At 43.8% G+C, this 24,335-nt stretch overlaps 2 protein-coding genes and 1 long non-coding RNA gene across 15 annotated transcripts in view; 2 read left to right on the forward strand and 1 right to left on the reverse strand.

The window, feature by feature from the left end:
- Positions 1 to 8,461, forward strand: part of TTF2 (transcription termination factor 2) — a 46,175-nt gene extending 37,714 nt beyond the window's left edge. Inside the window, 5 exon segments of the mRNA XM_074263190.1 lie at positions 1 to 59; positions 2,511 to 2,664; positions 3,500 to 3,582; positions 4,704 to 4,778; positions 7,515 to 8,461. Of these exon segments, the coding sequence (XP_074119291.1) occupies positions 1 to 59; positions 2,511 to 2,664; positions 3,500 to 3,582; positions 4,704 to 4,778; positions 7,515 to 7,659 (516 nt within the window). The 3' untranslated portion in view covers positions 7,660 to 8,461.
- A 2,574-nt stretch (positions 8,462 to 11,035) lies between these two features.
- Positions 11,036 to 23,400, reverse strand: TRIM45 (tripartite motif containing 45). 13 transcript variants are annotated; one of them, XM_074263193.1, is made up of 8 exons: positions 23,267 to 23,400; positions 22,097 to 22,152; positions 20,926 to 21,448; positions 18,208 to 18,941; positions 16,001 to 16,130; positions 14,601 to 14,715; positions 12,830 to 12,956; positions 11,036 to 11,329 (listed from the first exon to the last, which is right to left on the reverse strand). In XM_074263193.1, the coding sequence occupies exons 2-8, from the start codon at positions 22,104 to 22,106 to the stop codon at positions 11,175 to 11,177; spliced, it is 1,794 nt and encodes a 597-aa protein (XP_074119294.1). In that variant the 5' UTR covers positions 22,107 to 22,152; positions 23,267 to 23,400; the 3' UTR covers positions 11,036 to 11,174. The 13 variants fall into 13 exon arrangements, with proteins under 13 accessions (XP_074119294.1, XP_074119299.1, XP_074119296.1 ...); XM_074263198.1 differs by having other exon boundaries at positions 22,060 to 22,152; XM_074263195.1 differs by lacking the exon at positions 23,267 to 23,400 and adding an exon at positions 22,848 to 22,969.
- Positions 12,850 to 13,302, forward strand: LOC141539855 (uncharacterized). The gene is made up of 2 exons (XR_012481398.1): positions 12,850 to 13,080; positions 13,168 to 13,302. It is a non-coding gene; the product is annotated as an uncharacterized LOC141539855 (long non-coding RNA).
- Positions 23,401 to 24,335: the final 935 nt, after the last annotated feature.

Here is a 24,335-nt window from a genome sequence, read left to right on the forward strand (position 1 = left end):
ATCTCAAATCTGTTAGCAGAGCTGGAGCTGATCCAGAAAAATTCAGAATTTCAAAAAAGGTAAATGTAATGCTTCACTTTCCTGTGCTTGGTTATGACTAAACTGGAGAATTGGATGCTCTTCTGTGATTGTCAAAAAATTTTTCCCAAGGACCTTGAGTCAACACCAAAACGGAAAGAGTACAGCAATTAGAGCGGATATAAACCATTACCTATCCATAATTATGAATGGAAATTTTCTTGTGGTTCTGACTGAAGGAGAAATCTCTCCAGGAGTCCTATAATAATAAGTGTCTGGAGGAAACTTTTTGAGGTCAGTAACTGCCAGAAAGATGACCTGATTATCTCTGTTGTTTTTCTTTTCTAACAGAAAAGAATCTCTAGCTAGATTCCAAGGATATATAATAACAAAAAAGATATCCATTTAACTAGAGGTTCTTATTTTATTTTGACAGTATTTAGCATAAGCAATTCAAAGAATTCATTCATTGCCCTTTATGCCATCAATTCAGAGCTAGGGTAGACCTATGGCAGCAGAATCTGAGCAGATCATATGTGGGACTGGCTGCCTCTGGAGGTGGTAGAGTCGTGTTCCTCAGAAGCCTTGAGGCAGCATGGAGTCTCCTTCATCAGGCCTATTACAATGAGGATTTCTTTCCTTTATGGTTTGCACTAGATGACTGCTATGGTCCCTTTCAACTCTCAGATTCTAAAAATAGATTTTGGGCAACCTTAGAGGCCAATCCTAAGGAGGTGGCAATTTGATTAAACAGGCATTTTTTTTTAAGAGTTTACTGTAAATAAGGTACCCTGGGGATATAAAGGCAAAACCAAAACCATTCCTTCCATCCAAGATGTTTCATCTTACTGGCAGGCAAGCTACAATAGAGATACTCCTGGTTAGATTCAAGGTAATTTGAGAACATTGAGAGGTGGGTCAGGGAAGGCTTCTGGGAGGATGGGCCACCTCAGCTTAGCCTCGGAGTGACTGCATGGATGGGGCAGATGGAACACTTAGCAGGTGCAGGAAACAACTATTAGTGTCTGTCTGTCTCTCTCTCTCTCTCTCTCTCTCTCTCTCTCTCTCTCTCTCTCTCTCTCTCTCTCCCTCTCTCCCTCCCTCCCTCCCCCCTCCTAAACATGAAAGTGTGTGTGTGTGATGCATGTGAACACTCTTTGGAGTGGAGATAATTAATGAGGGCCAAGGACAGAGTCCTGAAGTCCACACCAGCACTTATCTGTTGGGCATGGATGATCCAGCAAAGGAGACTAAGGAGAAGTGGTCAGAAGAATTGATAGTGATGATGATGGCGGCTAACATTTCTTTAGTGCTTTAAGAATCCCAAAGTCCTTTCATATGTCATATCACTTGATTCTCACAACAACCCAGTGGAGTAGATGTTATTATATCCCTTTTAGAAGAAGCAGCTGAGGCAGAGAGAGCTGTAACCCTGCCCAGAGTTGCATAGCTTTCAAGTGTCTGGGGCGACATTTAAACTCAGTCTTTGTGATCCCCAAGAACAAAGTTCTGTCCATTATGCTTGGGCGGTATCATGGAAGCCAGGAAAGGAGAGAGTGTGTTGGCAGGAAATGGACAGAACTGTCAGAAAACAGAGGGTGGTTAGGGAAACAGAGCACTGACCAAAGGGACTGGCCTTAGCAGGGAAGAGATTGTGGAGTTTCCATGGAAGGGGGAGGATGTGAAAGCCTGACTCTGAGAGACGTGAAAATGAGTGAGAGGGGAGGCAGAGGCAATGGTAAGCTGCTCCAAGAGATGGGTGGTGAAAGATCAGAACTCGAGAGGACACGGGCATGTGAAGGCCTCAGCAGGTCTGTGGGCAGCAGCAGCAAAGGAGCCTCCAGCAAGGAGAGCACTAAAGAAGAGAAGGGACGGGGGGAGGGGGGAAGCTCTTCAAGAATGGGATGGAGGTCACAAAGGAGAGGCACAAAGAACCGCATCCAGAATCAGAAGCAGCAGAGGCTCAGGGAGCTTAAGTGGCCTTTTCGGGTCATGGCGCCTACTAAGTGCTCAATGGGCAGCTGGAGGTGCAGGTGCAAAGGCAGAGGATTCATCATCTCTCTGAGTTCAAATCCTGCCTCAGACACTTCCTAGGCATGTGATTCTGGGCAAGTCACCTCACCCTGTTTGCCTCAGTTTCCTCATTTGTCAGATGAACTGGAGCAGAAATGGCTAAGCACTGCTGCACCTTTGCCAAGAAAACCAAATGGAGTCACAAGGAGTTGGACTGATTGAAAAATAGTAACAGCTATTAAATATTTAATTGCTTATTGACTGAATTACAAGGTAATTCAGGTAAGATCTGAATCCACATCCTTTGACTTTAAAGCTGGTGGTCTTTCCTCTGTATCAGATTTATAAGGATTTGGAGATGGCACTTAGGTAGAAACTCATTCTCGCATCTGGGGACTTGAGGTCATGCCTAACAGGGATACTGAGACCTACAGACTGAGTGAGAGTGTGTTGTATTTGTTCCCTTTACTATTTTTTAGTGTCATTGTGTCTCAGTGGACCTGCATGCTGAAAATTGTGGCTCTGCATCTTCAGCGACGTGGGCTGACTTATGCCGTCATTGATGGCTCTGTCAATCCCAAACAGAGGATGGACCTGGTCGAAGCCTTCAACAGAAGCAGCAGGAATCCTCAGGTAAGGAAATGGATCATGAGAAATGCTGACTAAAATCTCCTGAAGATTAGTAGTCTGTAACTTCTCTCTCCAGGGCACAGATTGGTCAGTTTGATACTATCTACAAAGGTGTAAGCGAACGGTGACAATATGAGGCTGTCAGCCTTCAGCCTTGTCAAAAGGGATTAGTTGTCTTACAGAAGACATTTGGTTTCGTAGATTCCTTTTCTTTTCATAGTCCTTTGATGTCAAGAATTCTTAAGACTAATTGATTATTAATAATAGGATTTGCCAGTCTCTGAAATCTACTCCAGTTTAGCTACCATTAAAGAGATTCTGTAATTGCATCTAAAACTGCTGACTCTTTTATGGCAAATACATACAGGTTGAAAGTTGGACTCCAGTCTGCTTCCCCTGTAGAGCATGAGTTTTGGGATACTAGCAAAATATTCAAATTCTGAACACAGGATTATTTTCTCCTATGAATTCATCAATGCGGTGCTTTTTGTAACAGCTTTGCTCTTCCTGGAGTTCTCTATCTTCATGAACTGTTAGGAGCAGTCAAGTTGGTGAAGCAGGTAGTCTGAACTGCATATCAGAGCTCCAGCTTTGTACCCGACTCTCAAACTGAGACTGACTGCAGGTAGCACTATGTGGGTCACCGACACTCACTTTACATTTGATGTGTGACTGCTGGGAACAGTAAAACAGAATTTTTATTAAGAGGAAGTGAAGGAAAGATCTTGCGATCCCCATGGAATCATGCAGTCATTGGTGAGAGGAGGAAATCTGGCAGCAGCCCATAGGATGATCATGATGGCCTTTCAGAATTAGTAACATATGCTTCCTTTTGAAGGTGATGCTGATCTCTCTCTTGGCTGGAGGCGTTGGACTGAACCTCATTGGAGGGAACCACCTTTTTCTTCTGGATATGCACTGGTACCCATTGCTTTCTTTCCATATGTAGGACAGATGGGAGGCAGGGATCGCTTTATTTATTGAGTTTTCCCTTTATTCTCCACAAGTGCTTGGGCTGTCTACATGGATGTGTTTTGCTTATGTGTTTCTACAATAGAACTAAGCATAATGTGGTTTGGGGGGTGAAGGGGAGGGTTCCCAGAAATCTTGAATAAGATTTCAAATGATGACTTAGTCTTCCACTTGATTGCTAAAACTCACATCTGTTGCTATGGTAACTGAAGCACAGCCATTTCTGCCAGCTGAGAGCAAACATCTGTCAGTTTCAGCTGCAACACTACGTCTCATTTCCAAAATACATTTTCTGGGATCCAAGAACATTTCAGTTTTGGAGAATTAAAAAAAAAAAAAAAAAAAAAGTTACTTAAAAAAAAAAAAAAAGCACGAACTTTTCAATTTCATGTACAGGAATTGAAGTATATTTAACATGCCAACTCTATATTATGGCTTGTGTTAGACTTGACAGGGAAAATACCGGTAACACAGTTATACAGTTTGCATATAAAAATGAATGGATTAAGTGCTATGAGAATGTTTTAATATTATCCTTTGTTTTCTTGACTTTTATTCAATCTGGAAGTTCCATAATGAGCAGTGCTCCCAGGGACTCTTGCTGTGCTTCAGTCCTCACCAACTTAGAAGTGATACAGTTAGAGCTAACATACTGGGCTGAGTTCTGGAAAGTTAGGTTCGGAATTTCTTGTGCTTGGCCCCACACAGATCTTTACGAGGGAAAACTGAATAAGGAATATATGGTAACGAATCATAGCAGTTCCTGAAACAGATGATGATTCCCAGAGATTTTAAAGAGGCACTGAAATGTTGAGAGGATTTTAAAGAAGAAACTGGGATTGAAAATAGATATTTTTGACAGATTGACTCTTTGGAGCTAGGTCTCACCCTTGCCTCAATAACAAACAGTTCTCAAATAAAGACAGGCAAAGAATAATTAAGAAGACACCTCTGTCCAAAAATGTGGAGGACAGACAATTGCACAGTATTACAGAGATACTGAAGAGCAAGTTTTAAGCATCACAGTTCAAGTTGCTGAAATCTTTGCTTTTCCCTCTCATCTTTGGCAGGAATCCAGCACTTGAGGAGCAAGCTTGTGACCGAATTTACCGAGTTGGACAGAAAAAAGATGTGGTGATACACAGGTGAGAGGTGACCTTATAGGGCTCAAAAATCCTTCTAAGATTTTTTGCCTTCTCTGGATAGGGTATGAACTCTTCTACATTTGGTTTATTGATTTGAAATAATTTATGTATGTGTTCAACTATTTGGCCACCATAAAAAAAAGCTGTTATAAATTTTTTTTGTGTATATAAGACCTTTTCCTCCTCTTTTGATCTGCTTGGTGAATAGGCTAACTACTTGTATTGTTAGGTCAGAGAGTATTGCAATTTGTTAACTTTTTGGGCACGGTTCCCAAATTGCTTCCCAGAATGGCTGACCGATTCACAATAATGCATCCATGTGTACTTTCAGTCTCTCCAGAATTTGTCACTTTTCTTTTTTGTTAACTTTGCCAGTCTTATGGATGTGAAGTGGTACCTGAGAGATCTTTTAATTTTCATTTCTCTAATCATTTGGAGTATTTTTTATATAGGGCTACTAATAGCTTGGATTTCCTACTCCCCAAACTGCTTATTCAGATGCTTTGACCATTTATCAACTGGAGAATGGCCCGAAATCAAATTTGAATCTGTCTTCACATACACACACACATGCACACGCGTGTGTGTACATGTTGGAAATCATACCTCTACTACAGAAATTTATTGCAAAGGTTTATTTACTTTTTTAATAACCACTTAACTATTTCCCTTTTGGATCTTAGAATCTCTTTTTTTTTTGGATCTCTTTTTTGTGCAAAAACTCATATTTTATGTAATTGAAATTGTATACTTTATCTTCTGTGATTTTTTTGCTATTCCTTGTTTGATCATGAACTCTTTCCTTTTGATAGTTCTCAAAAGTAATTTCTTTCTTGTTCTTTTAATTTGTTTATAAAGCCACCTTTTGTGTCTAGATTACGTGTCCACTGGGAGTTATCCTTGTTTGTGGTATGAAGTTAGTTCTAAATCTAATTTCCGCCAAACAACTGCTTTGTTTTCCCAGAAGTTTTTTTAATAATAATAATAGGTTTTTATTTTTCAAAATCCATGCAAAAATAGTTTTCAACATGCACCCTTGAAAAACCTTGTGTTCCAAATTTGTCTCCCTTCTCATTTGAGAAAAATCAGATCAAAAAGGAAAAAACAAACAATAACAATAACCACAACAAAAAAGGTGAAAATACATGCTTTTATTCAGTCTCCAAAGTTCAGGATGCAGATAGCTCTTTCCATCACAAGTCTATTGAAATTGCCTTGAATCAACTCATTGTTGAAAAGAGCCAAGTCCATCACAGTTGATCATCATATAATCTTACTGTTGCTGTGTACACTGTTCTCTTGGTTCCCCTCACTTCACTAAGTATCAGTTCGTATAAGCTTCTCCAGGCCTTTCTGAAATCATGCTGCTCATCATTTCTTATAAAACAACAATACCTTTTTCAGCCATTCCCCAACTGATGTTTCCCATAAGTTTATGACATGCAGTGAGTTCTTACCACAGACTTTTAGTGTCTTTGAATTTATAAAGTACTAGGTTACTAGGTTTGTCTGTTTCATTCAGTGTATCATGGACTCACATAGATCATGTACTGACTAATTTCCCTGCTTTTTAACCAGGATCAAATTGTTTTTGTGATTGTTGCTTTATAGTATAGTTTGAAATACTTTTTGCCCACTTTTTTTCATTTTCACCCTTGAGATTCTTGGCTTTTTTGTTCCTCCAATTTTTTTTTTTTTTAATTTCTAAAAAATAATCCTTTGATAATCTATTATGGCATTGGATAAATAAATTAGTTTAGATATTATTGTCGTTTCTTAAAATATTACTTGGCCTATCCAGGAACAATTAATATATCTCTTATTTATGTCTTTACTCTCATTATATAATCAGTGATTTGAGTATTCATTTAGTTTCTCTGTAGATTTTGGTAAGTAGACTCCCGTTCTGTAGTTATTTTAAATGGAATTTCTATCTCTTCCTATTAGATTTGATTGAGGGGCAGCTAGGTGGCACAGCGGATAGAGAACCAGCCCTGAATTCAGGAGGACCTGAGTTCAAATATGATCTCAGACACTTAACACTTCCTAGCTGTATGACTCTGGGCAAGTCATTTAACCCCAGCCTCCAAAAAAAAAAAGATTTGATTGGTATTACACAGAAGTGCTGATAATTTATGTGGATTTGTTTTATATTATTTGATTAGGACTCTCATTAATTCCCCTTACATTTAATATTGCCTCTTTGTTTTCCATATATACTATTTATCAGGTAAAGAAAAAAATCCATTTATTTTTTTATTTTACAGTGTTTCTAAACAAAAAGATGTTTATACTTCATCAAAAGTTTTTTCTGCATATCTTGATATCATAAAATCTTTGTTGTTCTCATTATTAATGTGATCACTTAGGTTTATTGTTTTCTTCATACTAAACCCATTGCTAAACTTGAAATAAACTGTGGTCATAGTGTTTAATTTTTATGATATTGTGTTTTAGTCTCTTTGTTAATATTTTACTTCAAATGCTTGTATCAGGGTTCATTAAGAATATTAATCCTAAGTTTTTTCCCGCCTTTTTTGACTCCCTAGTTTAGATTTCAATATCTTATTTATAGTTTAAAAGAATTTGTTTTATTTTGAAAAGATTAGTGAACGAGTTTCAAGTTCTGTAAGAGTTTTTTTGGTTTTGGTTTTTGTTTATTTATTTATTTTTTGGTGGTTTATTTTTTCCTCCATGCAGCCTGAGGAAAATGATGTTATGTTTTGGGATTTTTAGGTTTGTCTGTGAGGACACAGTCGAAGAGAAGATCTCAAACCTGCAATCCAGGAAGAAGGATTTAGCCACACAAGTTCTGTCTGGATCTGGCGAATCTTTCACCAACCTCACCCTTGCTGACCTCAAAATCCTATTTGGTGTTTAATTTTTCTATTTAAGACAAATCTGAATAACCTCTCTGGGGAATGTTGCTTTGTTTGGGCATCTGCACCGAATCCATCAGTTCTTTTCTGAAGTGGATCATAGTTTACATCATGATTCCTTTGGAGTTGTGGGAGATCTTTGTATTGGTCAAAGTGGCTTAAGTCTTTCACAGCTGATTTACAGATTACTCTTCTGGTTCTTTTCATTCACTTTCTATCACTTCATAGAAGTGTTTTTAAGCTTTCCTGAAACCTTTCCCTTCTGTGACCTCACGAGGGGGGATAAGTTGGGCATATCGATTCTGTTTCTGTCCCTTCCCTGCTCAGTCAGCCTGTTTTTTCATTTCATAGCCCCAGAAAGGGACAATCATGCTTTCTCAGAAAAACTGAGGATGGAGCATTTGTTTGTAAATCGGTATGAACACCCTGGGGAGGAAAAGGACTTTAGAAACCCAAAGGGGCTTTCTATGTTTAGAAAAAAGGACCTGTAGGGCCAGGAGGTTATGGCTTTTAACAGCCTTCACAGAAATGTGCATCGTGTTGAATAGAGCACTTAGCCAAATCTTCAGGAAACCATCAGTTATAATGGGACAGTGCAACCCAGTTAATCTCTGGAGACACCATTTTATTTTAGCATTTTCCTGCCAGTGAAGTTTGTCCCATAGACCTTCTTTCAAGCTTCCTGGCAGGAGCTTCTCAGAGAAAGTCTACCAGGCAACTTCCCAGTTAAATCATCCTGTCATTACCTCAATAATTTGGGGTTTTTTATTGGTATTCAAATTATAATAAACTCTGTGAAGTGGTGGCAGTTGTTTGGAGTCTTTATAAAAAAAAAAAATTATTTTCTCATGATAATTTGTACCTACAGAGACCAAGAAAGGCTCTTCTTAAGTAGAACTCTTCCCCCTCAATCAAGGGATTGGTGGATCAAAGATTCCGGGTATACTCTGAAGTGAAGCACCTATGTGAGCTGGGACTCCACTGGTGCCTCTTAGAGCTACTGTTTCTTAAGGTGTGAACTGCACTTCTGAGGAATAAAAGGGAAACGATATGGTACTATATAAGAAGCTTCAGTATAAACAGCTGAAAAAAACAGTACCAAAATTTAAAATTGCTTCTCGCTTATTTTTTTTTAATTTCATATTTTCATTTCCAAATTCTCTCCTCTCCAACCCCTCCTTTATCCATTGAATAAGCAAGAAATGTCCATACATGTGTGTGTGTCATGTAAACATTTCCACATTAGCTATATTCTGAAGGGATAAAAGCAGGAAAAGAAAAAGAAAAAACATGCTTTCATCTGCAATCTGCATGAATCCATCAGTTCTCTCCCTGGTAGTGGATATCATTTTACATCATGTTTTCATTGCATGTGTGCATTTAAATCACTGCATTGGTCTGAGTTCCTGTCTTTCCCAGCTGATTATCTGTGTAGTGTTGCTGTTACTGTGTAGGTTGTTGTGGTTCTGCTCCCTTTACTTTGCATCAGTACATATAAATCTTCCCAGGTTTTTCTCAGATGTTCCCCTTCATCACTTTTCACAGCACAACCATCATTTGATGTTCATAAAGTTCTTCAGTTATTCCTCAATTGATAGGCACCTGTAGAGGGCCAGTATTGAATAAGTCCATAAACAGCTGGAGTTCAGTCTAGGTATTAATAATTGTAAAGATATATTTGGCAAAATTAGAATAATCTTGATGGAGAATGTGGGCAACAGAAACAAGGCATTTTAACTATTAAATATCTTGGTATTTATAGTTAAGGTGGATACTGAAATGTCAAAGTATGGATTGTGCATTAACTCTGAAAGGTAGATGATGTCAACCGAAGGTAGCTAGTAATAGTAACACTGGCCTAAAAGGTTGTGTTTTCATATAAAATGTATAAGCACTGGCACTCTGGAGGTTGCAAAGCATATCTTCCACCTGGTCTCAGGTATTCGTTCACACTATTCAGTGGAACTGAACTTTAACAAGCACCCCCCCCCCCCTTAGTTTCCTATTCTTTGCTACCATGAAAAGAGTTTCTATAAAGACTTCTGTACATTTGGGTCCTTTTTCTTTGATCTCTTTGGGCTACTGACTTAGTTGTGGTATTACTGGGTTTAAAGGATAAATGCATAGCTCTTTGGGGCATAGTTCCATATTCTCCAAAATGGTTGGACCAGTTTACAACTCCACTAACAATACATTAATGTCTCCTTTTCCTCATATCCCCTCTCCAGCATCGACCATTTTCCTTTTCTGACATTTTAGTCAATTTGATGGTGAGAGATGGTGCCTCAGTTGTTTCTGATATTGTTTCTAAAGAGATTTTTTTCCCCCCTCTTCTCTTTGATGGAGAATACAAGGGTACATCAGAAACAAAAGCTACTAGTTTCCCCAGGTTATAAAATGACAGCTTTTGGAGATAGGTTCATTGCCCTTAACCCCTTCCCATCTGCTTTTCTCCCCACTAACGGACTATAGTTATGATGTAATGTGTCTCAATAGGGAAGCAAAGGATGCTTGGATTACAAATGCTTATTAATAGAGGAAAAATAGGAAACATACATGCCCTATCAATTAACGGAAAAATAGACTTAGGTTTCTTCATTCCAAGTACTGTATGAGGGCAGAAATGAACCAACAGAACAGACAGCCCTGTAGCCATTGTTATAATCTGCAGTTGACTCCTTTGATGCCTTTTGGATTATATCTGGATTATATATAGACAAACTAGACATCAGTTAATCAAGGCTTTTCTTGACCTCTCCTACTGGGTGGTTTAAAGTTCAACCATGATGAATTATAGTAAGATTTTTTTCATAATTATTATGTAGTAGCAAAATACCCTTATAGGTTAAGATAATGCTGTTGATTTACTACCACTACCAAGAAACAAATCTTGACTTTTAGCCAGTAGGAGCAACTAGGTGGAGGCACAATGGATAGAGTGGCAGGCCTGAAATCAGGAAAATTCCCCTTTGTGAGTTCAAATCTGGCCTCAGACATTTATTAGCTGTGTGACCCTGGGAAAATCACTTAACCCTGTCCTCCCTCAGTTTCCTTGCAAAGAAAACCTTAAATGGGGTCATAAAAAGCTGGACATAAATGACTGAACAACTCTAGCAGTCTGAAAGTCATAGATATTGAAAGCAAAGCTCTATTTTAGATGAGAAAATAGCCTCTTTTTCCCCCCTATGATTATAATCTAGTAATCCAGCCCCTTTGTAGATGAAGATCATGCTATTGTTCCACCAGCAGCAAGAAACAAACCTTGATTTTTAGCCAGGAATCCTGGTGGGGCCATGACATGGAGAGCACCTAGTGCTGAGCTTCATTTGGGTGCAGAGCAGCACCTCATTACCTCAGTAACACGCAGGGACACTGATCTCGATGGTAAGATAAGGCGCATTTATTTTAGGGGTTTCTTCAGAATTAATCAGCAGCTCGGCCCAGCTTGGCCCCAAGGCCCAGGGACTTCCCGGTAACTGACGTTCCTGCAGACTCGGCCTTTCCATCATCGGAAAACTCAGAGTGCCACCGTCCGGACCAGACTCCTGTGGGAACTGATCTCATCTTCTACCTTCCAGGAGCATTCTGACTTCTCCTCCGTCCCACCACAGCATGACCAGTGACGGCAGCCTGGATGACCTTTGTGTCCATGTCCACAGCCTTGGTATCCCCCTGCCCAAGAGACCAAGAATTAGCCTGAGCACTTAGTAACTCCCATGGGAAGGAGGCTTACTAAGAGCACTGTTTGTATGTTGTCCCCTCTTTGGCGTTCATGATTTTTCCTGCCAGTCTGTGGGAGCCTTGAGGTCAGAGACTTTCGTTTTCTCTTTTTCCAGCACCTTAGCCTTGGACCTTGCCCAAAGTGATGCTTGCTTAATGAAAGCTCGTTAATTGATCTACCTAAGTACGGTGGAGGGGACACCTAGCATCAGCTTTCAGAAGGGAAATCCTGGAAAGTAAGTCTTAACAGAGCTAGCTTTGGCCATGGCACAACATTAAATTAATTAACTACAGCCAATCGCTGGCTGAAGCACTTAGTGATTATTAGCACAGTGCTTAAACAACATTGTCATGTGATCTTCACACCAACAGGTTAATATCTGTCAATAATCAGAGCAGCTAGTTGGCGCAGTGGACAGAGCCAGCCCTGAAGTCAGGAGGACCTGAGTTCAAATTTGATCTTTAACACTAAACATTTCCTGGCTGTGTGACCCTGGACAAGTCACTTAACCCCAACTGCCTCAGCAAAAAAAAAAAAAAATGTCAATAATCAATCTTATTAGCCAGAACAAAGTTGGTAGAGAAAGGTAATATGGTTTGTTTTGGGGGAGGCAGACTAAGTAACTTTCTCAGGCTCACACAGCTGCTAAGTGAGGATGGATGAGTGCTAAGCGAAGCTGGATTTGAAATTGGGTCCTCCTGACTCCAGGTCGAGCCCTGGGGCACCTCACTGCCCCACATTAGTTATCATGAACCCTTATTTTTATCACATTGTTTAATCAGCACCCAGCCAGGAGTGCGAAGCAGTTACAAAGGGCACTGGGGAGGGGAAGACCTTGGGGACTGTCTGATCCAGCTCTCGTTTTTCAGAAGAATCTGAGATGCAAGAAGTGTGACTTGTCCAAGATCACACGAACAGTAAGCATCAGAAAGCAGAACCAGCCCTATCGCCCCTGTCCCAAGTTGAAGGGAGCGTGGGTGGAAAGGGAGTAACAGAGGAGCAAAAGCGGGGAGACAAGTGACCACGGGAGAGGAATGGGAGTTCTGCCGGCTCCTCCCTGGTCTGCCTGCTGCCAAAGAAATCCCTCATACTTTTCCCCACACACCTCCCTTCCAAAGGCAGAACCATTTGTGGCCCTAACTGAATGCTTTCTCCACATTCTATGAGGCATTTGTGATTTTTTTTTTCCTGAGGCTGGGGTTAAGTGACTTGCCCAGGGTCACACAGCTAGGAAGTGTTAAGTGTCTGAGCCAGATTTGAACTCAGTTCCTCCTGAATTCAAGGCTGGTGCTCTATCCACTGCGCCACCTAGCTGCTCCTGGCATTTGTGATTTTTACTGTGACACGGCTCAGCCCTGTAGGGTCCACCCCAAGGTCAGGGGAGGTGGGACGTTCTGAAGCCCACTGCCTCCATGGGTGGGCACAGGTCCTGCCCCGCGTGGGCCCCTCACCTGCCATGGTCCCCCCACAGGCACAGCGGGCATTCTTCTTGCCTCCACTGGAACAGAAGGAGCAGCAGTGGAAGACCCCCGGATGTGGGCGTCGCTTCCTCTTCACGTTCATTGTGTACGGCGAGCCCTACAAAACCATAAAGACCACAGAGCAGGGCACAGGCCCCGTGAGCAAGTGTCCATTCAGCACTTAGTAATTCCAGGCCTAGTGGAAGAAACATCAGGATGAGGACTGTCCCCAAGGTCAGAAGGTAAGGTCTGTTCCACCAACCATGGGCCTCTGTACCTGCGTGTGCTCCAGCAAAGGGGTCAAGACTTTGTTCCCCTTGTCCCCACAGACCCTCAGCGCACTCTGAAGTTACTGCAAAGCTCTGTGGAAGGCAGATGAACTCCAAAAATGCTCCCTGAGACTCACTCAAAGGCTTCTCCCACTTGCTCTGTACTGCCTATGTGCTAATAAAATAATAACTCATGATTAAAAGAATAATTCCTAATCATTTGGGGCAGCTAAGTGGCACAACAAATAGATCTGTGTAACTGCACAAGTCACTAACCTTGTTTGCCTCAGTTTCCTTATCTGTAAAATGAGCTGGAAAAGGAAAAGACAAAGCGCTCCAGTATCTTTGCCAAGAAAACTTTAATTGGGGTCGCACAGCACTAAAAGCCACAAAATACAAATAATTTATTTTTAATGCTCCCACATCTTTTGGGCTTTTCCATGAAATCATCCTCATCACTGTCTCCTGCTCTCAGGTTTCCTTCCAGCTCTAAATCTGTGATCCTGGTGTATCCCACAGTATGGAAATTTGCATGCTTTCGTGTTCACTAGTGGATCCAACACAATCTACTTAAGTGGGTCTATTTGTGCAAGTGCATATGCTGTGAATTCCCAGAAAGCCCACTACAATACAGCGCCATGACCCTACAAGGCGTGGGTGCCCTGGAGCTCCTGCAACCGTGTCTGACCCCTGTGGTTCACTGCCTCTATCCCCCTCCTAGCCTTTTAAATTCCCACCTTCCTCCACAGGAGGTAGAGCAGCACTGTGGAGAAGAAGGCAAACAAATAGATTGAGGGCAGGCTCTGCATTTGGGAAATGATTATCAGTGACAGTTTCATTTATGCATGAGCTACTCCACCTCACAAGTGAATCCTATACCAAACTGCCAGTGTCCCTATGTGCTCCCTGCCCAACACTGCCAAATGCCCAGGAGGAAATGCAGGATCCCAATCACCTGTGCAGACTATTTACTGCCACTTCAGATCTAAAATGCCACATTTTTAGATGTCACAGACAGAAAAACTTCCCTTTTCAATGTCTCGTGTCTGTTACAGAACATCTCTGGTTCCAAAAAAGAAAAGAGAAACAGAAATACAAGAAGGACAAAGTGGGGTGGGCACAGCCCTCCCTGAACTCTTCCAGTAAGGTCAGAAGGCCTCAAGGTTGGGAAGGGGACAGAGATTGCTGCTCTAATGGGCTAATTTGCGTGAAGGTAGGTTGTTTTCCACTTTTGTGGGCATTCCGATGCACTGTTTTCTGATTGAGAAAGAATGAACTAACTGAAGAAGAGACAGGGTGAGCACACGGACCTCACCCGGTGCCCCCAAATACATCCTTTATTCAGCACCAAGTAATCCTGTTATTTCCTGCTTCAAGCATTTTTCCACAAGGGAAAGGATGGATTCGCTCTCTGAGGGGAGAAGGACCAGCCTCCGGGGGAAGGGGCTGTGGCAATGACGGGGATCAGGACCATCAACAGCCATCTCGCTCACCTGGACGTGCTGTTCTCTGACACAGACGCACACAGTATAGGGGCCGGGGTCCTCAGGGATAAAGGAAATCGCATAAGTTCCATTGTTGTTATCTTGAACCATCGTCTTAAGAACACTAGATAGGGACAAGAGTTCAAGAAAGACTCGTTCACATATGTCTGAGCATCAGTTATAAGAAACAATGACACTTTGGGGTCTCCAGAGGCCAAGGGCATCACTATTTAAGCCTTCCTTGTCAGGGAACCTAGGATGCTCACCAGAGAGTTACCACTTCTTCCCGATAATTAATTCCACCCCTGAGCAAGTGCCACAAACCAGAGCTGACAAAGACTCCAGAGCTGCAAGAAGCTTCGGGGGTCACTCTATACTCCAGCTTCTTAGACTGTGGTTCAGGATGCCGTATGGGGTCTCATAACTGAATGAATTTGATTCATAACTGAATCAAAGCCACATTATTTGCCAGTAAAGGTCTGATTCCTGTATCTATTTTATATTCCTCTAGGCCCAGGGTCACATAAAAATGTCTTGGGGAAGCAAGGGATCTGCACCATATGGCATGATATGGCAGATCCTGGATCTGGGTTCAAGTCTCACCTCTAATTCCCAGAAACTCAATGACCTTATACACATTATTCTCCCTGTTTCTCAATTTTCTCATTTGTAAAAGAGGGGACTGGACTGGCAAGCCTCGGAGGCCTTGTCTCTCTAAAATTATCATTCTAGGTTAACTCCCTAATTATACAGCAGAGCAAATGAGGTCCAGGAAGTGAGTGACTTGCCTAGGTCACATTGGATCAGAGCCAGGACTTGAACCCCAGGCCCACTGGGTCCACAGCAAGTACTCTCCAATATACAGTGTTGCTTCATGATATGACCTTCCTCAAAACAAGCGAGGGGATACTAATTACTTCTGAGATTCCCTTCATCTCCAAAATGGTTTCTATGATTCTAATCCAAGATAATTTTATCCTATTCTTTCTATTAGAATTTTCTTTGTTTGTCTTTCCCTTTCCTGGCACCAAACACATGAATTCTGAATATTATTATGGAGCAAAGCAAATACTGGGTTCTCTGCTCATTAGTCCAGCATAGACTTAACTTTTTTTTTTTTTTTTTTAAGCTTAGAGACATTTGGGGTCTCAGAGAGGGCCCCGGAGAAGCAAACAGCCTCTGTTCACAGGAACTATTAACTGTAATAGATAAAGGAAGATCTCTGGCTTTCACCCCCACATAGACAGCATTCTCTTGAAAGGGAAAAATGTAACCATTGGGAATCATCACTCTTAAATAGACTTTTCAAAGCACCCTGGAGAAGGCACTTAGATGTCCTAATCCTGGGAGTCTGAAGTGTTCAGTTCTACGTGTGTATTTCCCATGAGACTTAGCTGTCAGATACCAACCAGTCCTTCTTGTTTTTATGGATGACGCTCACTCGGATGTGCTCTCCTCCTCTGCCCATGGACTCCCCCAATATATCTCTGCAGAGCAGAGTAAAAGTGACTTTCTGCCTTTCCCAAGCTTTGTGTATGTCTGAAGAAGAAAGCATTAAGTAAATCATTATTGCAAAAAAATTAAAAGGACTGAAAGTACTCATATTCAACAGCATTTTACTCCACAGACTTTTAGAAGAAAAAAAATTTTACCTTTGCCTCAACCTCCCTTCTCAGCGTGCTCCAGAGACATCTTCTCCATCTTGCTCCTGAGTGACTGCCACAGCTAGCAGTGCACCCAAAGTGCAAGTCACTTGGCATGCAGCCTACTGTTTATAGGCCATGTGCCCTGGAGGCTACCCCCAAGACTGAATCAGAGATTCCCACAATGAGACTCTCCAGGCATTCTCTAGAAAAGCTGGCCACATAGCAACCCTAGAGGAATCCTAAATCAAAGCCACATCCAGAGTCAGAAAATGGATCTTCAGGGCAACCTTCTTGAGGCAGCTCCAATTCCAATCCAAAAGGATACCCTGAAGCCTAAAGGTCGTCTCAAGGCCCAGCACTGCCAAGTGTAAAAGGATCAGAGCATTCAGCATTTGGATTTGGAATTTGCTGACTTTTTATGGAACCATCAGTAAAATAGGAGAGCCCTTTACAAGAGATCACTAAAGATTACTTAGTCTAGCACTGTTAAGAAAGGAAGAAACTGAAGCCCAGAAAAATCAAATGGCCAGTATATCCCAAATTAAAGTGTTTCCCCCTTCCCTTCAGTAAGGGCTAAAATGTAATAGGAACAAAAGAAGTAAGAAAAGGCTCCTTTCTAGCCCCATTGATATTTTGTCTCCCTGCAAGTGTTACCCCCTGGCTAAGGTTTCTATTTCTGTTCAGTTGCTGCCTTCTGACTCCTTACCTTTACTCATTATTATTCTCATTTAGGGTCTGTTTGGGATAGAGAGGAGATTTATACCAGGGGAAGAACAAAATGAATATGGAATCAAAATTCTTACTGTACAGAAAAGGAAGAAGGAAGATGTAGTTAGCATCTAAATTATATCTAAATCATAGAAACGAAGGGAGATCACTGAACAGGAAGGAACGCTTCTAGACGTTATAGTCCTCCGAAGGAGCTGGGCATCCCATGTAACACAAGGAAGCTTCAGGAGGCTGGGTCCTTCTTTAGGCTCCACCCAAGAGCACAGTTCTATGGCTCCTACCCTCTCCTGCTTGGGATTCTGGATCATTAGAGAAAATCCTGGAGGAATCTGGCCTGAATCAGCCTTCCCATGGGGTCCTCCTCACTGCTCTGCTGGCCTGCTAACCTGCCTTCTAGATAGAAGCTGACTGTGGCTACCCTACAGTATGATGGCAAGCACAGGCTTTGAGACAGCCCCAAATGCTTCTAATACCCTACGGAAAAGATTTCACTAAAGAAGGATGACTCCGGGAAGTGCCTTGGTTATCAAATAGAAGCTCTGAAAGCCATCTAGACTGGATTTTGTTTCCTATTCTGCCCCTAACTAAATGTGATCTTGGACAAATCAAGTCCTCTCTCTTAGGTTTCAACTTCCTCATCTATAACTTGACAAGCCTCCTTCTAGCTCTAATATTCTCTAAATCTAGGAGCTCAGACCCAACTCTAGGACAGATCGTGGGAAAAAGGAGTTTCCAAAGGAATTCCTCTAATCCCCTTTCCAAAAGGAATTTCTCTAATCCCCTTTTTCAAAAGATAGTGACATGCTGATGGCTGGTGTGCACAGGGAAGAACTCACAGGATCCCTTTCTTTCTTGTCTCTCCTGCTCCCTCTGGGAGCCTGTTCCAATGTATTACATGAGGAATTACAAGGCAAGGAATGACTGTTAAGTCATTGCTGTCACCTCCTCTGCCTCTCATACCTATTCACTTTAGAGAAATTAGGCATGGGCTTTGAGTTGCTGGGCAATTGCTACTTTTCTCATGGAAAAAAACTTAAACTTCATGAGAGGCCTATAAAATGTCTCCCTCTGATTCCCATGGTAACTAAATAAGAAGGATGGAGGTGTCCAGTTTCTCCTGGTATCCAGTAAGCTGACCAGAAGAGAAATGCTCTCCAGGAGAGTGCTGGACCATAAACCATGGCATATGAAGAGTCCATCCCCAAAGCTATCAAGAGATGAACAAGAAATGCTCTCCTTACCTTCCCCTTGGAGAATACACTGGGCAGGATCAACCCCTTTGGTGAGAATTGCTCCAAAAACTTCATAGCCACCATACTGGCCCGCCTTCTCCTGCGGGGAGAAGCATATGCCATCATCTACCCCAGGGCCAATGCTGTAGTCAGCTTTCTTGAGCTTCTTCAGCCGATTCACTACGACCTCCTTGGTGATTAGAATTTCCAGGTCAGAGCCATTACTCAGCAAGTGTTCTGTGAACTCCACTCCTGTCCGCAGATCTGCTAGCAGCTGCTCCACCTGGAGTTTCTGAAGGTGCAGAGAATTCTCTTTTTGGATCCGGAGGTCTTCCAATTGTTTCAGCAACTGATCACGATGTTCTCTGATAGCAGTGATGTAGCCATCGCAAAACTCCCGGATGTCAGCAGATAGGGCATCCATGCGGCAACGGAGGGCACTTCCCACCCCCTCAATCTGGGCCAGGGCTCTCTCTAAGGAGCCCAGATGGGGCTGGGTGCTGTGGAGGAGCTCCCGCATGGAGTTCCCATGCTTCTGGATAATGTTGCCAATCAAGTCATAGGTATGCCCCCGATGGTCACCTAGCACACAGACCCCACACATTGGCAGGTCACACTGCTCACAGAACAGGTTCAGCTCCTCAGCAGGGTGGATAGAACACATAATTTGCTTCCCAATCTGGCTGTATCCTTTCAGGTCCTTCATAGGCATGACAGAATGGGAAGAAGTTTTTTTTTGCCGCCTAGGTTAAACAGACATGGACAAGATTAAATGAAGATTATGACTCAGCAAAATGAGTGGTGGCCATGAAATGTAGGGGGCTAGAGGTCCTAAGCTCACTTCTGCCATTTTTTTTGGATCAAATTACTTGATGTTTCTGATTCTGTGGAAAAAATGAAATCTACTAACTGACTTGTGATCAGAGATAAATGTATAGGAATAGCAAGTTTAAAAAAAAAGAATACACGGTGATAATCATGGAATCTTGAACATGAAAGGGACCTCAGAAGCCATCTAGTCTAATCAATACCTGATTAGAAGCCCTTTCTACAATATAGCTGACAATCAGTCATCCAGCCTTTATTTGAAAATCTTCTCTAAAGAAAGCCCATTATCTTCCAAAATGGCCCATTCCATTCTTGGATAACTCTATTTAGGACAATTTTCCTTTCATTATGTTTAAAGTTGTCTGTTTGCAACTACTATAGATCAAAAATTGTAAAAACTATTACCAACCAGTAAAGATTCTATAGCACAGCCATAAGTTCTAAACTTGGTCCGTGGTCATCTCAGAATGCTAAAATCTAGGCAATTTCAGTTCTAGAGCTGACTCCAAATCTCTGAGCAGCTAACTAAAAAAAAGCCACCTTAAAGGCATGAGAAATAGTAAATCCCGAAAGGTCATGGTGAATTGTAAAGGGCTTTTTACCCTTCTCTCTATGTCCGAACAAAGTGAAACAAGAGCCTGCAGAACCGTTTGCCCTTTGGCAAACAGGAGAGGAACTCTCAAGTGACACTCTACATTAGGTGCTGGAAAATCTGTTAAATGACACAGCAATGACCCTTCAAGGGAACTGAATTATGGAGTAGCTTGTGCTGAATAAGTCCGGATGAAGTTCAAGTAAAAGGCTTTGGAAGGGCATTTTCTCCATGTAGCAGCTACCCCCAAATCAATCCAGTGTCAGTTCTGATTTCTGGCTGTTCCTAACTCAAGAGAGCTCCACTACTTACATTTATAATGGATACCAGAAGAATACTAGAAGTGCAGCAAATAGTCAATGCCACCTTTAACACAAGCTGCCTTCTTTTAGGTTCCCCATAAGTTATTTTTAGTATCAGAAAAAAGTCCAGATCAGTAACCAATCCTAAATTAAAAGCAAACAAAAACCCCATAATGTTAGTTCAGCATCTAGGAATCCATTTAAAGTAACGTAACCTGCAGGAAGAGTTACCCAGGAGGGACCTGTTCTCAACTGTCTAAGGATCATCTCACAACCGCAGATTAAAAGCCAGGCTGAAGCTATTCCTCTGACTGCTCTCCTAGGAAAAATATCCTAGACAAGCACCTGGGAGCCACAGTGATGTAGCACTCAGGAAGATCTGAACTCAACTCTGGCTTCAGACCATGGGCAAATCACCCCTATGTGCCTCAGTCTCCTCATCTGCAAAATGGGCTGAAGTAGGAAAAGTCAAAACCACTATTCTTGCCAAGAAAACCCCAGCAGAAATACCTAGGAATTGCTTTGCCCACCAAATTCTGAAATACCCCAAAACAAGACAGGGCCTGCTGCCAGCACCTAGGGGCCCACCTCACGGGAAGAGTCAGACCAAGCATTCTAATGACTGATCCTTTGGTTAGTATAAATGTTGAAATGTTCTCTCGGCTGTACTCTGAGCATCCTGGAAAGTTAGAAGCAGGTCTCCTACTTACTACCTGTGTGATCATTTTTTGCTTTGCAATTTCAGTTTTCTCAGTTTACAAAAAGACAAATGTTGATAGGGTTTTTTTTTTTGTTTTTCTTTGTTTTTTTGTTTTTGTTTTTGTTTTTTTTTGTCTAGCATAGTGTCTTCTATGCAACTGACACTGAATGAATCCAGACCCCTCCTAGTTCAGGCGCGTCCACTAGAGAGATGAGTGTCTGCTTTAATTTTCCTCTCCACAGGGAATTGCTAGGAGAGCGTTCTGCACCCCGGCCCCAGGATAAAAGGGACAGCCCCTTCTTTACCTATGCGCCTGACTGCAGAACTGGCACAGATTCACCTTGCAGGTGAGACAGCGGTTATCCACTTCCCTGTCGCTGCACAGATCACACACCACCCCTGGCGTGTCCTCTTGCAGGTTCTGCTGCAGCACCTCATTCACAGCCAGGTGGTCCATAGTCAAGGCCTTCACTCCTCCCGGGGGCAGGTCGACCTCCGTATCACAGACCGGACAGAGGATGCTGAGTTGTGAGTCCTGCGGTTGGGGCTGCTTATCCCAAGACCTCGAGCCCTCCGGGGTCGTTTCTAGGTCTGATGGTCTTAACGCTAGGACGGAGAAGGGCTCCAACTTTTCCAGGCAGGTCGTGCAAAACGTGTGCAGGCATGGCAAGATCCTGGGGACTTTAAAAAGCTCCATGCACATTGGACACCGGGTCTTGCCTAGGCTTCCAAGGGAAACATTGGGGCTGGAGAGCTGCATCCTAACCCCCTGGGGCTCTTGCTTCGCCTCTCTTGCTGACATTTTCCCAAGGTTTTTCCAGATCTTATCTAGGAGGAAGCAACAGAGGAGTTAGGACCACTCCGACAGAGAAACACACCCCCCCCTCCAAGGGGAAAGAACCAGCAGCTCCCCCACACCTGCCGATGATGTCTCTTACATGCAATTTACCAAGGTGGATATTGACCACCAGACCCAGGGTTGCCTTCCCCAAGCCCTTCCACTGTATTTAAATTCTACCTACAAAGCCGCCGCCCAGTGCCGGACTCATGACTTCTCCGGCCCCACCCCGTTCCCGGTGCAGCTGATACATCCCGCTGCTCAAGGTTCCAGCCCCGGCGCGATCCTCCTCCACGCACGCGCCCTTCGCCCCTGAAGCATGTGCTACTCTCCAACCCCTTTTTCTTTCCTATCACGTGTCAATCTCCAGCGCACGCCCCGCCCCGCAGCCCAGAGCCCCGCCCCCTTCCCGCGGGCTCTTAAGGTTCCCTCAGCTGCGTAATAAACTCGGGGCGCTTATACCTCAGAGCTCAGTTTAGTCAGCCGCCTTTCCTCCTCCTCCTCCCTCTGCTGCCCCCAAAAGCGCAAGCCCACCCCCGGCCTCCTCACTCCGCAGGTGATCCAATCACCATCCCGGGAAGGCGGCCCTGGCCACACGCACCTGGCACACCTCCATCCAGAGTAACACAGAACCTTACCAACCACCATTGGGATCAGTCCACTCTTCGCCAATCACGTAAGGGAGAGGGCGGCACTAAAGTGGAGGAAACCAGAGATGAATGGGCCGTCGGAGCAGGGATTTACTGAGGGATAGGATGGGACGAGGGGGCGGCGCGCTATAAGTTAGAGGTCAGGAGGGAGGCACCTTTTTAGGGGAAACTTATCTAATGCAACCCTGATGTAAGCAGGAAGGTCTCCAGAGCACTAAAAATAGGAAGTACCGCCTCTTGACTTTTCTATTGGTTATTAGAGATGTCAATTAAAGTTCTGTCCAGCCCTCGAACCCCAGAGGCTTTGGGGAGATGTAGTTTCCTTTCGGACAGAGTATAAGCAAGTACTCCAAGGGAAATAGAAACTTTTCTCTTATTGTGTTTTTCGAAAACCAGGGTGATGTCACCCTGAAATTGATGAAATTGATGCTCTTCCCTCCCTAGTGTTGAGGAACCCCTCCCGCACTAGGCTAGAAAAGCCAGAGAAGTGGAGGTTTTAGGAGCTCGTCCCCCTGGTCTCTTACCCTCACTCTCCCCATGGCCTTCCCATCCAGAACTCCCCGACTGCCTGGGAGGGAAGGGGGCCAGCAACCTGGCACTCAGTCGGGACCCTTGAGTTCCAGCCTTGCCTTGCCCCTAAATTTGGGGGTGTGACCTTGGGCAAGTCAGTCAGTGTCCGGGGAACCCGTTTCCTCATTTTTAAAATTGGGGGGTTGGACCATGTGGACCCTTCAAGTACCTTCCAGCTCTGACTTTGTGTGATTTCACAATTCCACGCCGCCGTCACCGCGCAGCCCATCTTTAGTTTTGTGACTCAACAAGTATTCACCGAGGAGCTGCGGGGGCCGCGCGGGCGGCGGCAGAGGGAGCCAGGAAATAGAAAGGTGCCGGGGAGCTCTCCAGCGAGCACCTAGGTGGTCCGGGAGGCGAGGGGAGCGGACTTGCGGGCTCCCCGGCGGAGCCAGCCCTCCTCAGCACTCGGGCCACTCTCCCGCCGAAGTCCCGGCTGAATCTCACCTCCTGTTCCGCTTCTTTTCTTTTCCACAATCCCACAATCCCCCACTCCCCCCCCCACTTTGTTTTCTCTCTAGCTTGTTCCCGTCATCCACCCCAGGATGCCCCGCGCCCTCCTCCTGGCTTTTTACTGGGCGCACTTACCGCTCTCTTCGGGCGTGGTCCCCTGCAGTTTAAATGCGGCCTTTCTGATTTGCTGGAGAAAAGATGTGGGCCCTTGTGACCCTTCCCCTCTCCATCCGTCCTCGCGCCCCGCGGCGCCTTCTTACGGCTTCCCCACCAGCTCCTGGAAGGCCCTCTATTTTCCTTCTGGCCCCCATGTCCCTAGCGCGTATTCGGTGGTATTTGAGTCCTTCCTGTGCCGTTGTTTCTACTCCTACCCTACAACGCTAATTCTTGCCTTTCACCAAAAGACAGCCCGCAGATCCAGAGGCAGGCGCTCCGTGTGTCTCATCTACCGCGATTATCCGCACTTCCTCTGAAGACCTTTTAGTGATTGGCCTCCCGCGCCTTAATTCACAGAACGGATCCAGATTTAGAGGAATCTTCACCGCCCGCGTCTGGTTCTTCGCCCATCTTTTACGTCAGCGTCCGGGATTCCACTTAGATTTTGCTTCCCCTTCTTTAGAGCCCCTCAAACGTTTAAACAGGGGCCGGTTCGCGGTCCCTCGGACTGTGGGAGGCCGGACTGTAGCAACAACAAAGCTCCCGCTGCCTCCGCCCTCAGCCCTTTTGCCATAACCCGGCGGCCCGTAACCGTCCTCCCGGCGCCTCTGGTTGAGAACCCCCGCTGTAGCCCATCATCCCCTTCTGTACCGTCTCTTTTTCTCCATACTCTGTTCCCCTCTGTCCGTCCTACTCACAGATGTGCTCGGGCCTCCTATTCCTTAAAGTTTCCCGACATTCCCTGCCCTCCAGGTCTGTTCTCTCTGAAGCCTCCAAAAGTGACAAAGCGAAAAGAACGTTGGTCTCCGAGCGCGGAGACTCAGCCTCTCCGCGGGGTGACCTTGGAGAGGGCGCTTCGGACCTTGGCTCCCTAATCCTCATCGTAAAGTGGGGGGCCCAGCAAGCATCTAGTTACTTATAATCCACTTCTTCTTTTAATTAAGTTTATAATTATAACTTTTTTGGCAGTACACATGCCTGGGTAATTTTTTACAACATTATCCCTTGTACTCCCTTTCCCTCCTTCCCTCCACCCCCTCCCCGAGAT

Source organism: Sminthopsis crassicaudata, chromosome 4 (genome assembly GCF_048593235.1).
Source record: "Sminthopsis crassicaudata isolate SCR6 chromosome 4, ASM4859323v1, whole genome shotgun sequence".
Lineage (NCBI taxonomy): Eukaryota > Metazoa > Chordata > Mammalia > Dasyuromorphia > Dasyuridae > Sminthopsis > Sminthopsis crassicaudata.

Excerpts from the sequence above, each read along its gene's own strand:
- TRIM45 (XM_074263191.1), bottom strand. The coding sequence starts at position 21,711 with ATGTATCAGCTGCACCGGGAACGGGGTGGGGCCGGAGAAGTCATGAGT. Across the intron at positions 21,449-21,638 it reads ACTGGGCGGCGGCTTTGTAG|ATAAGATCTGGAAAAACCTT; the intron begins GTAGAATTTAAA and ends GCTTCCTCCTAG. Across the intron at positions 16,131-18,207 it reads GTGTATTCTCCAAGGGGAAG|ACATACACAAAGCTTGGGAA; the intron begins GTAAGGAGAGCA and ends TTTCTTCTTCAG.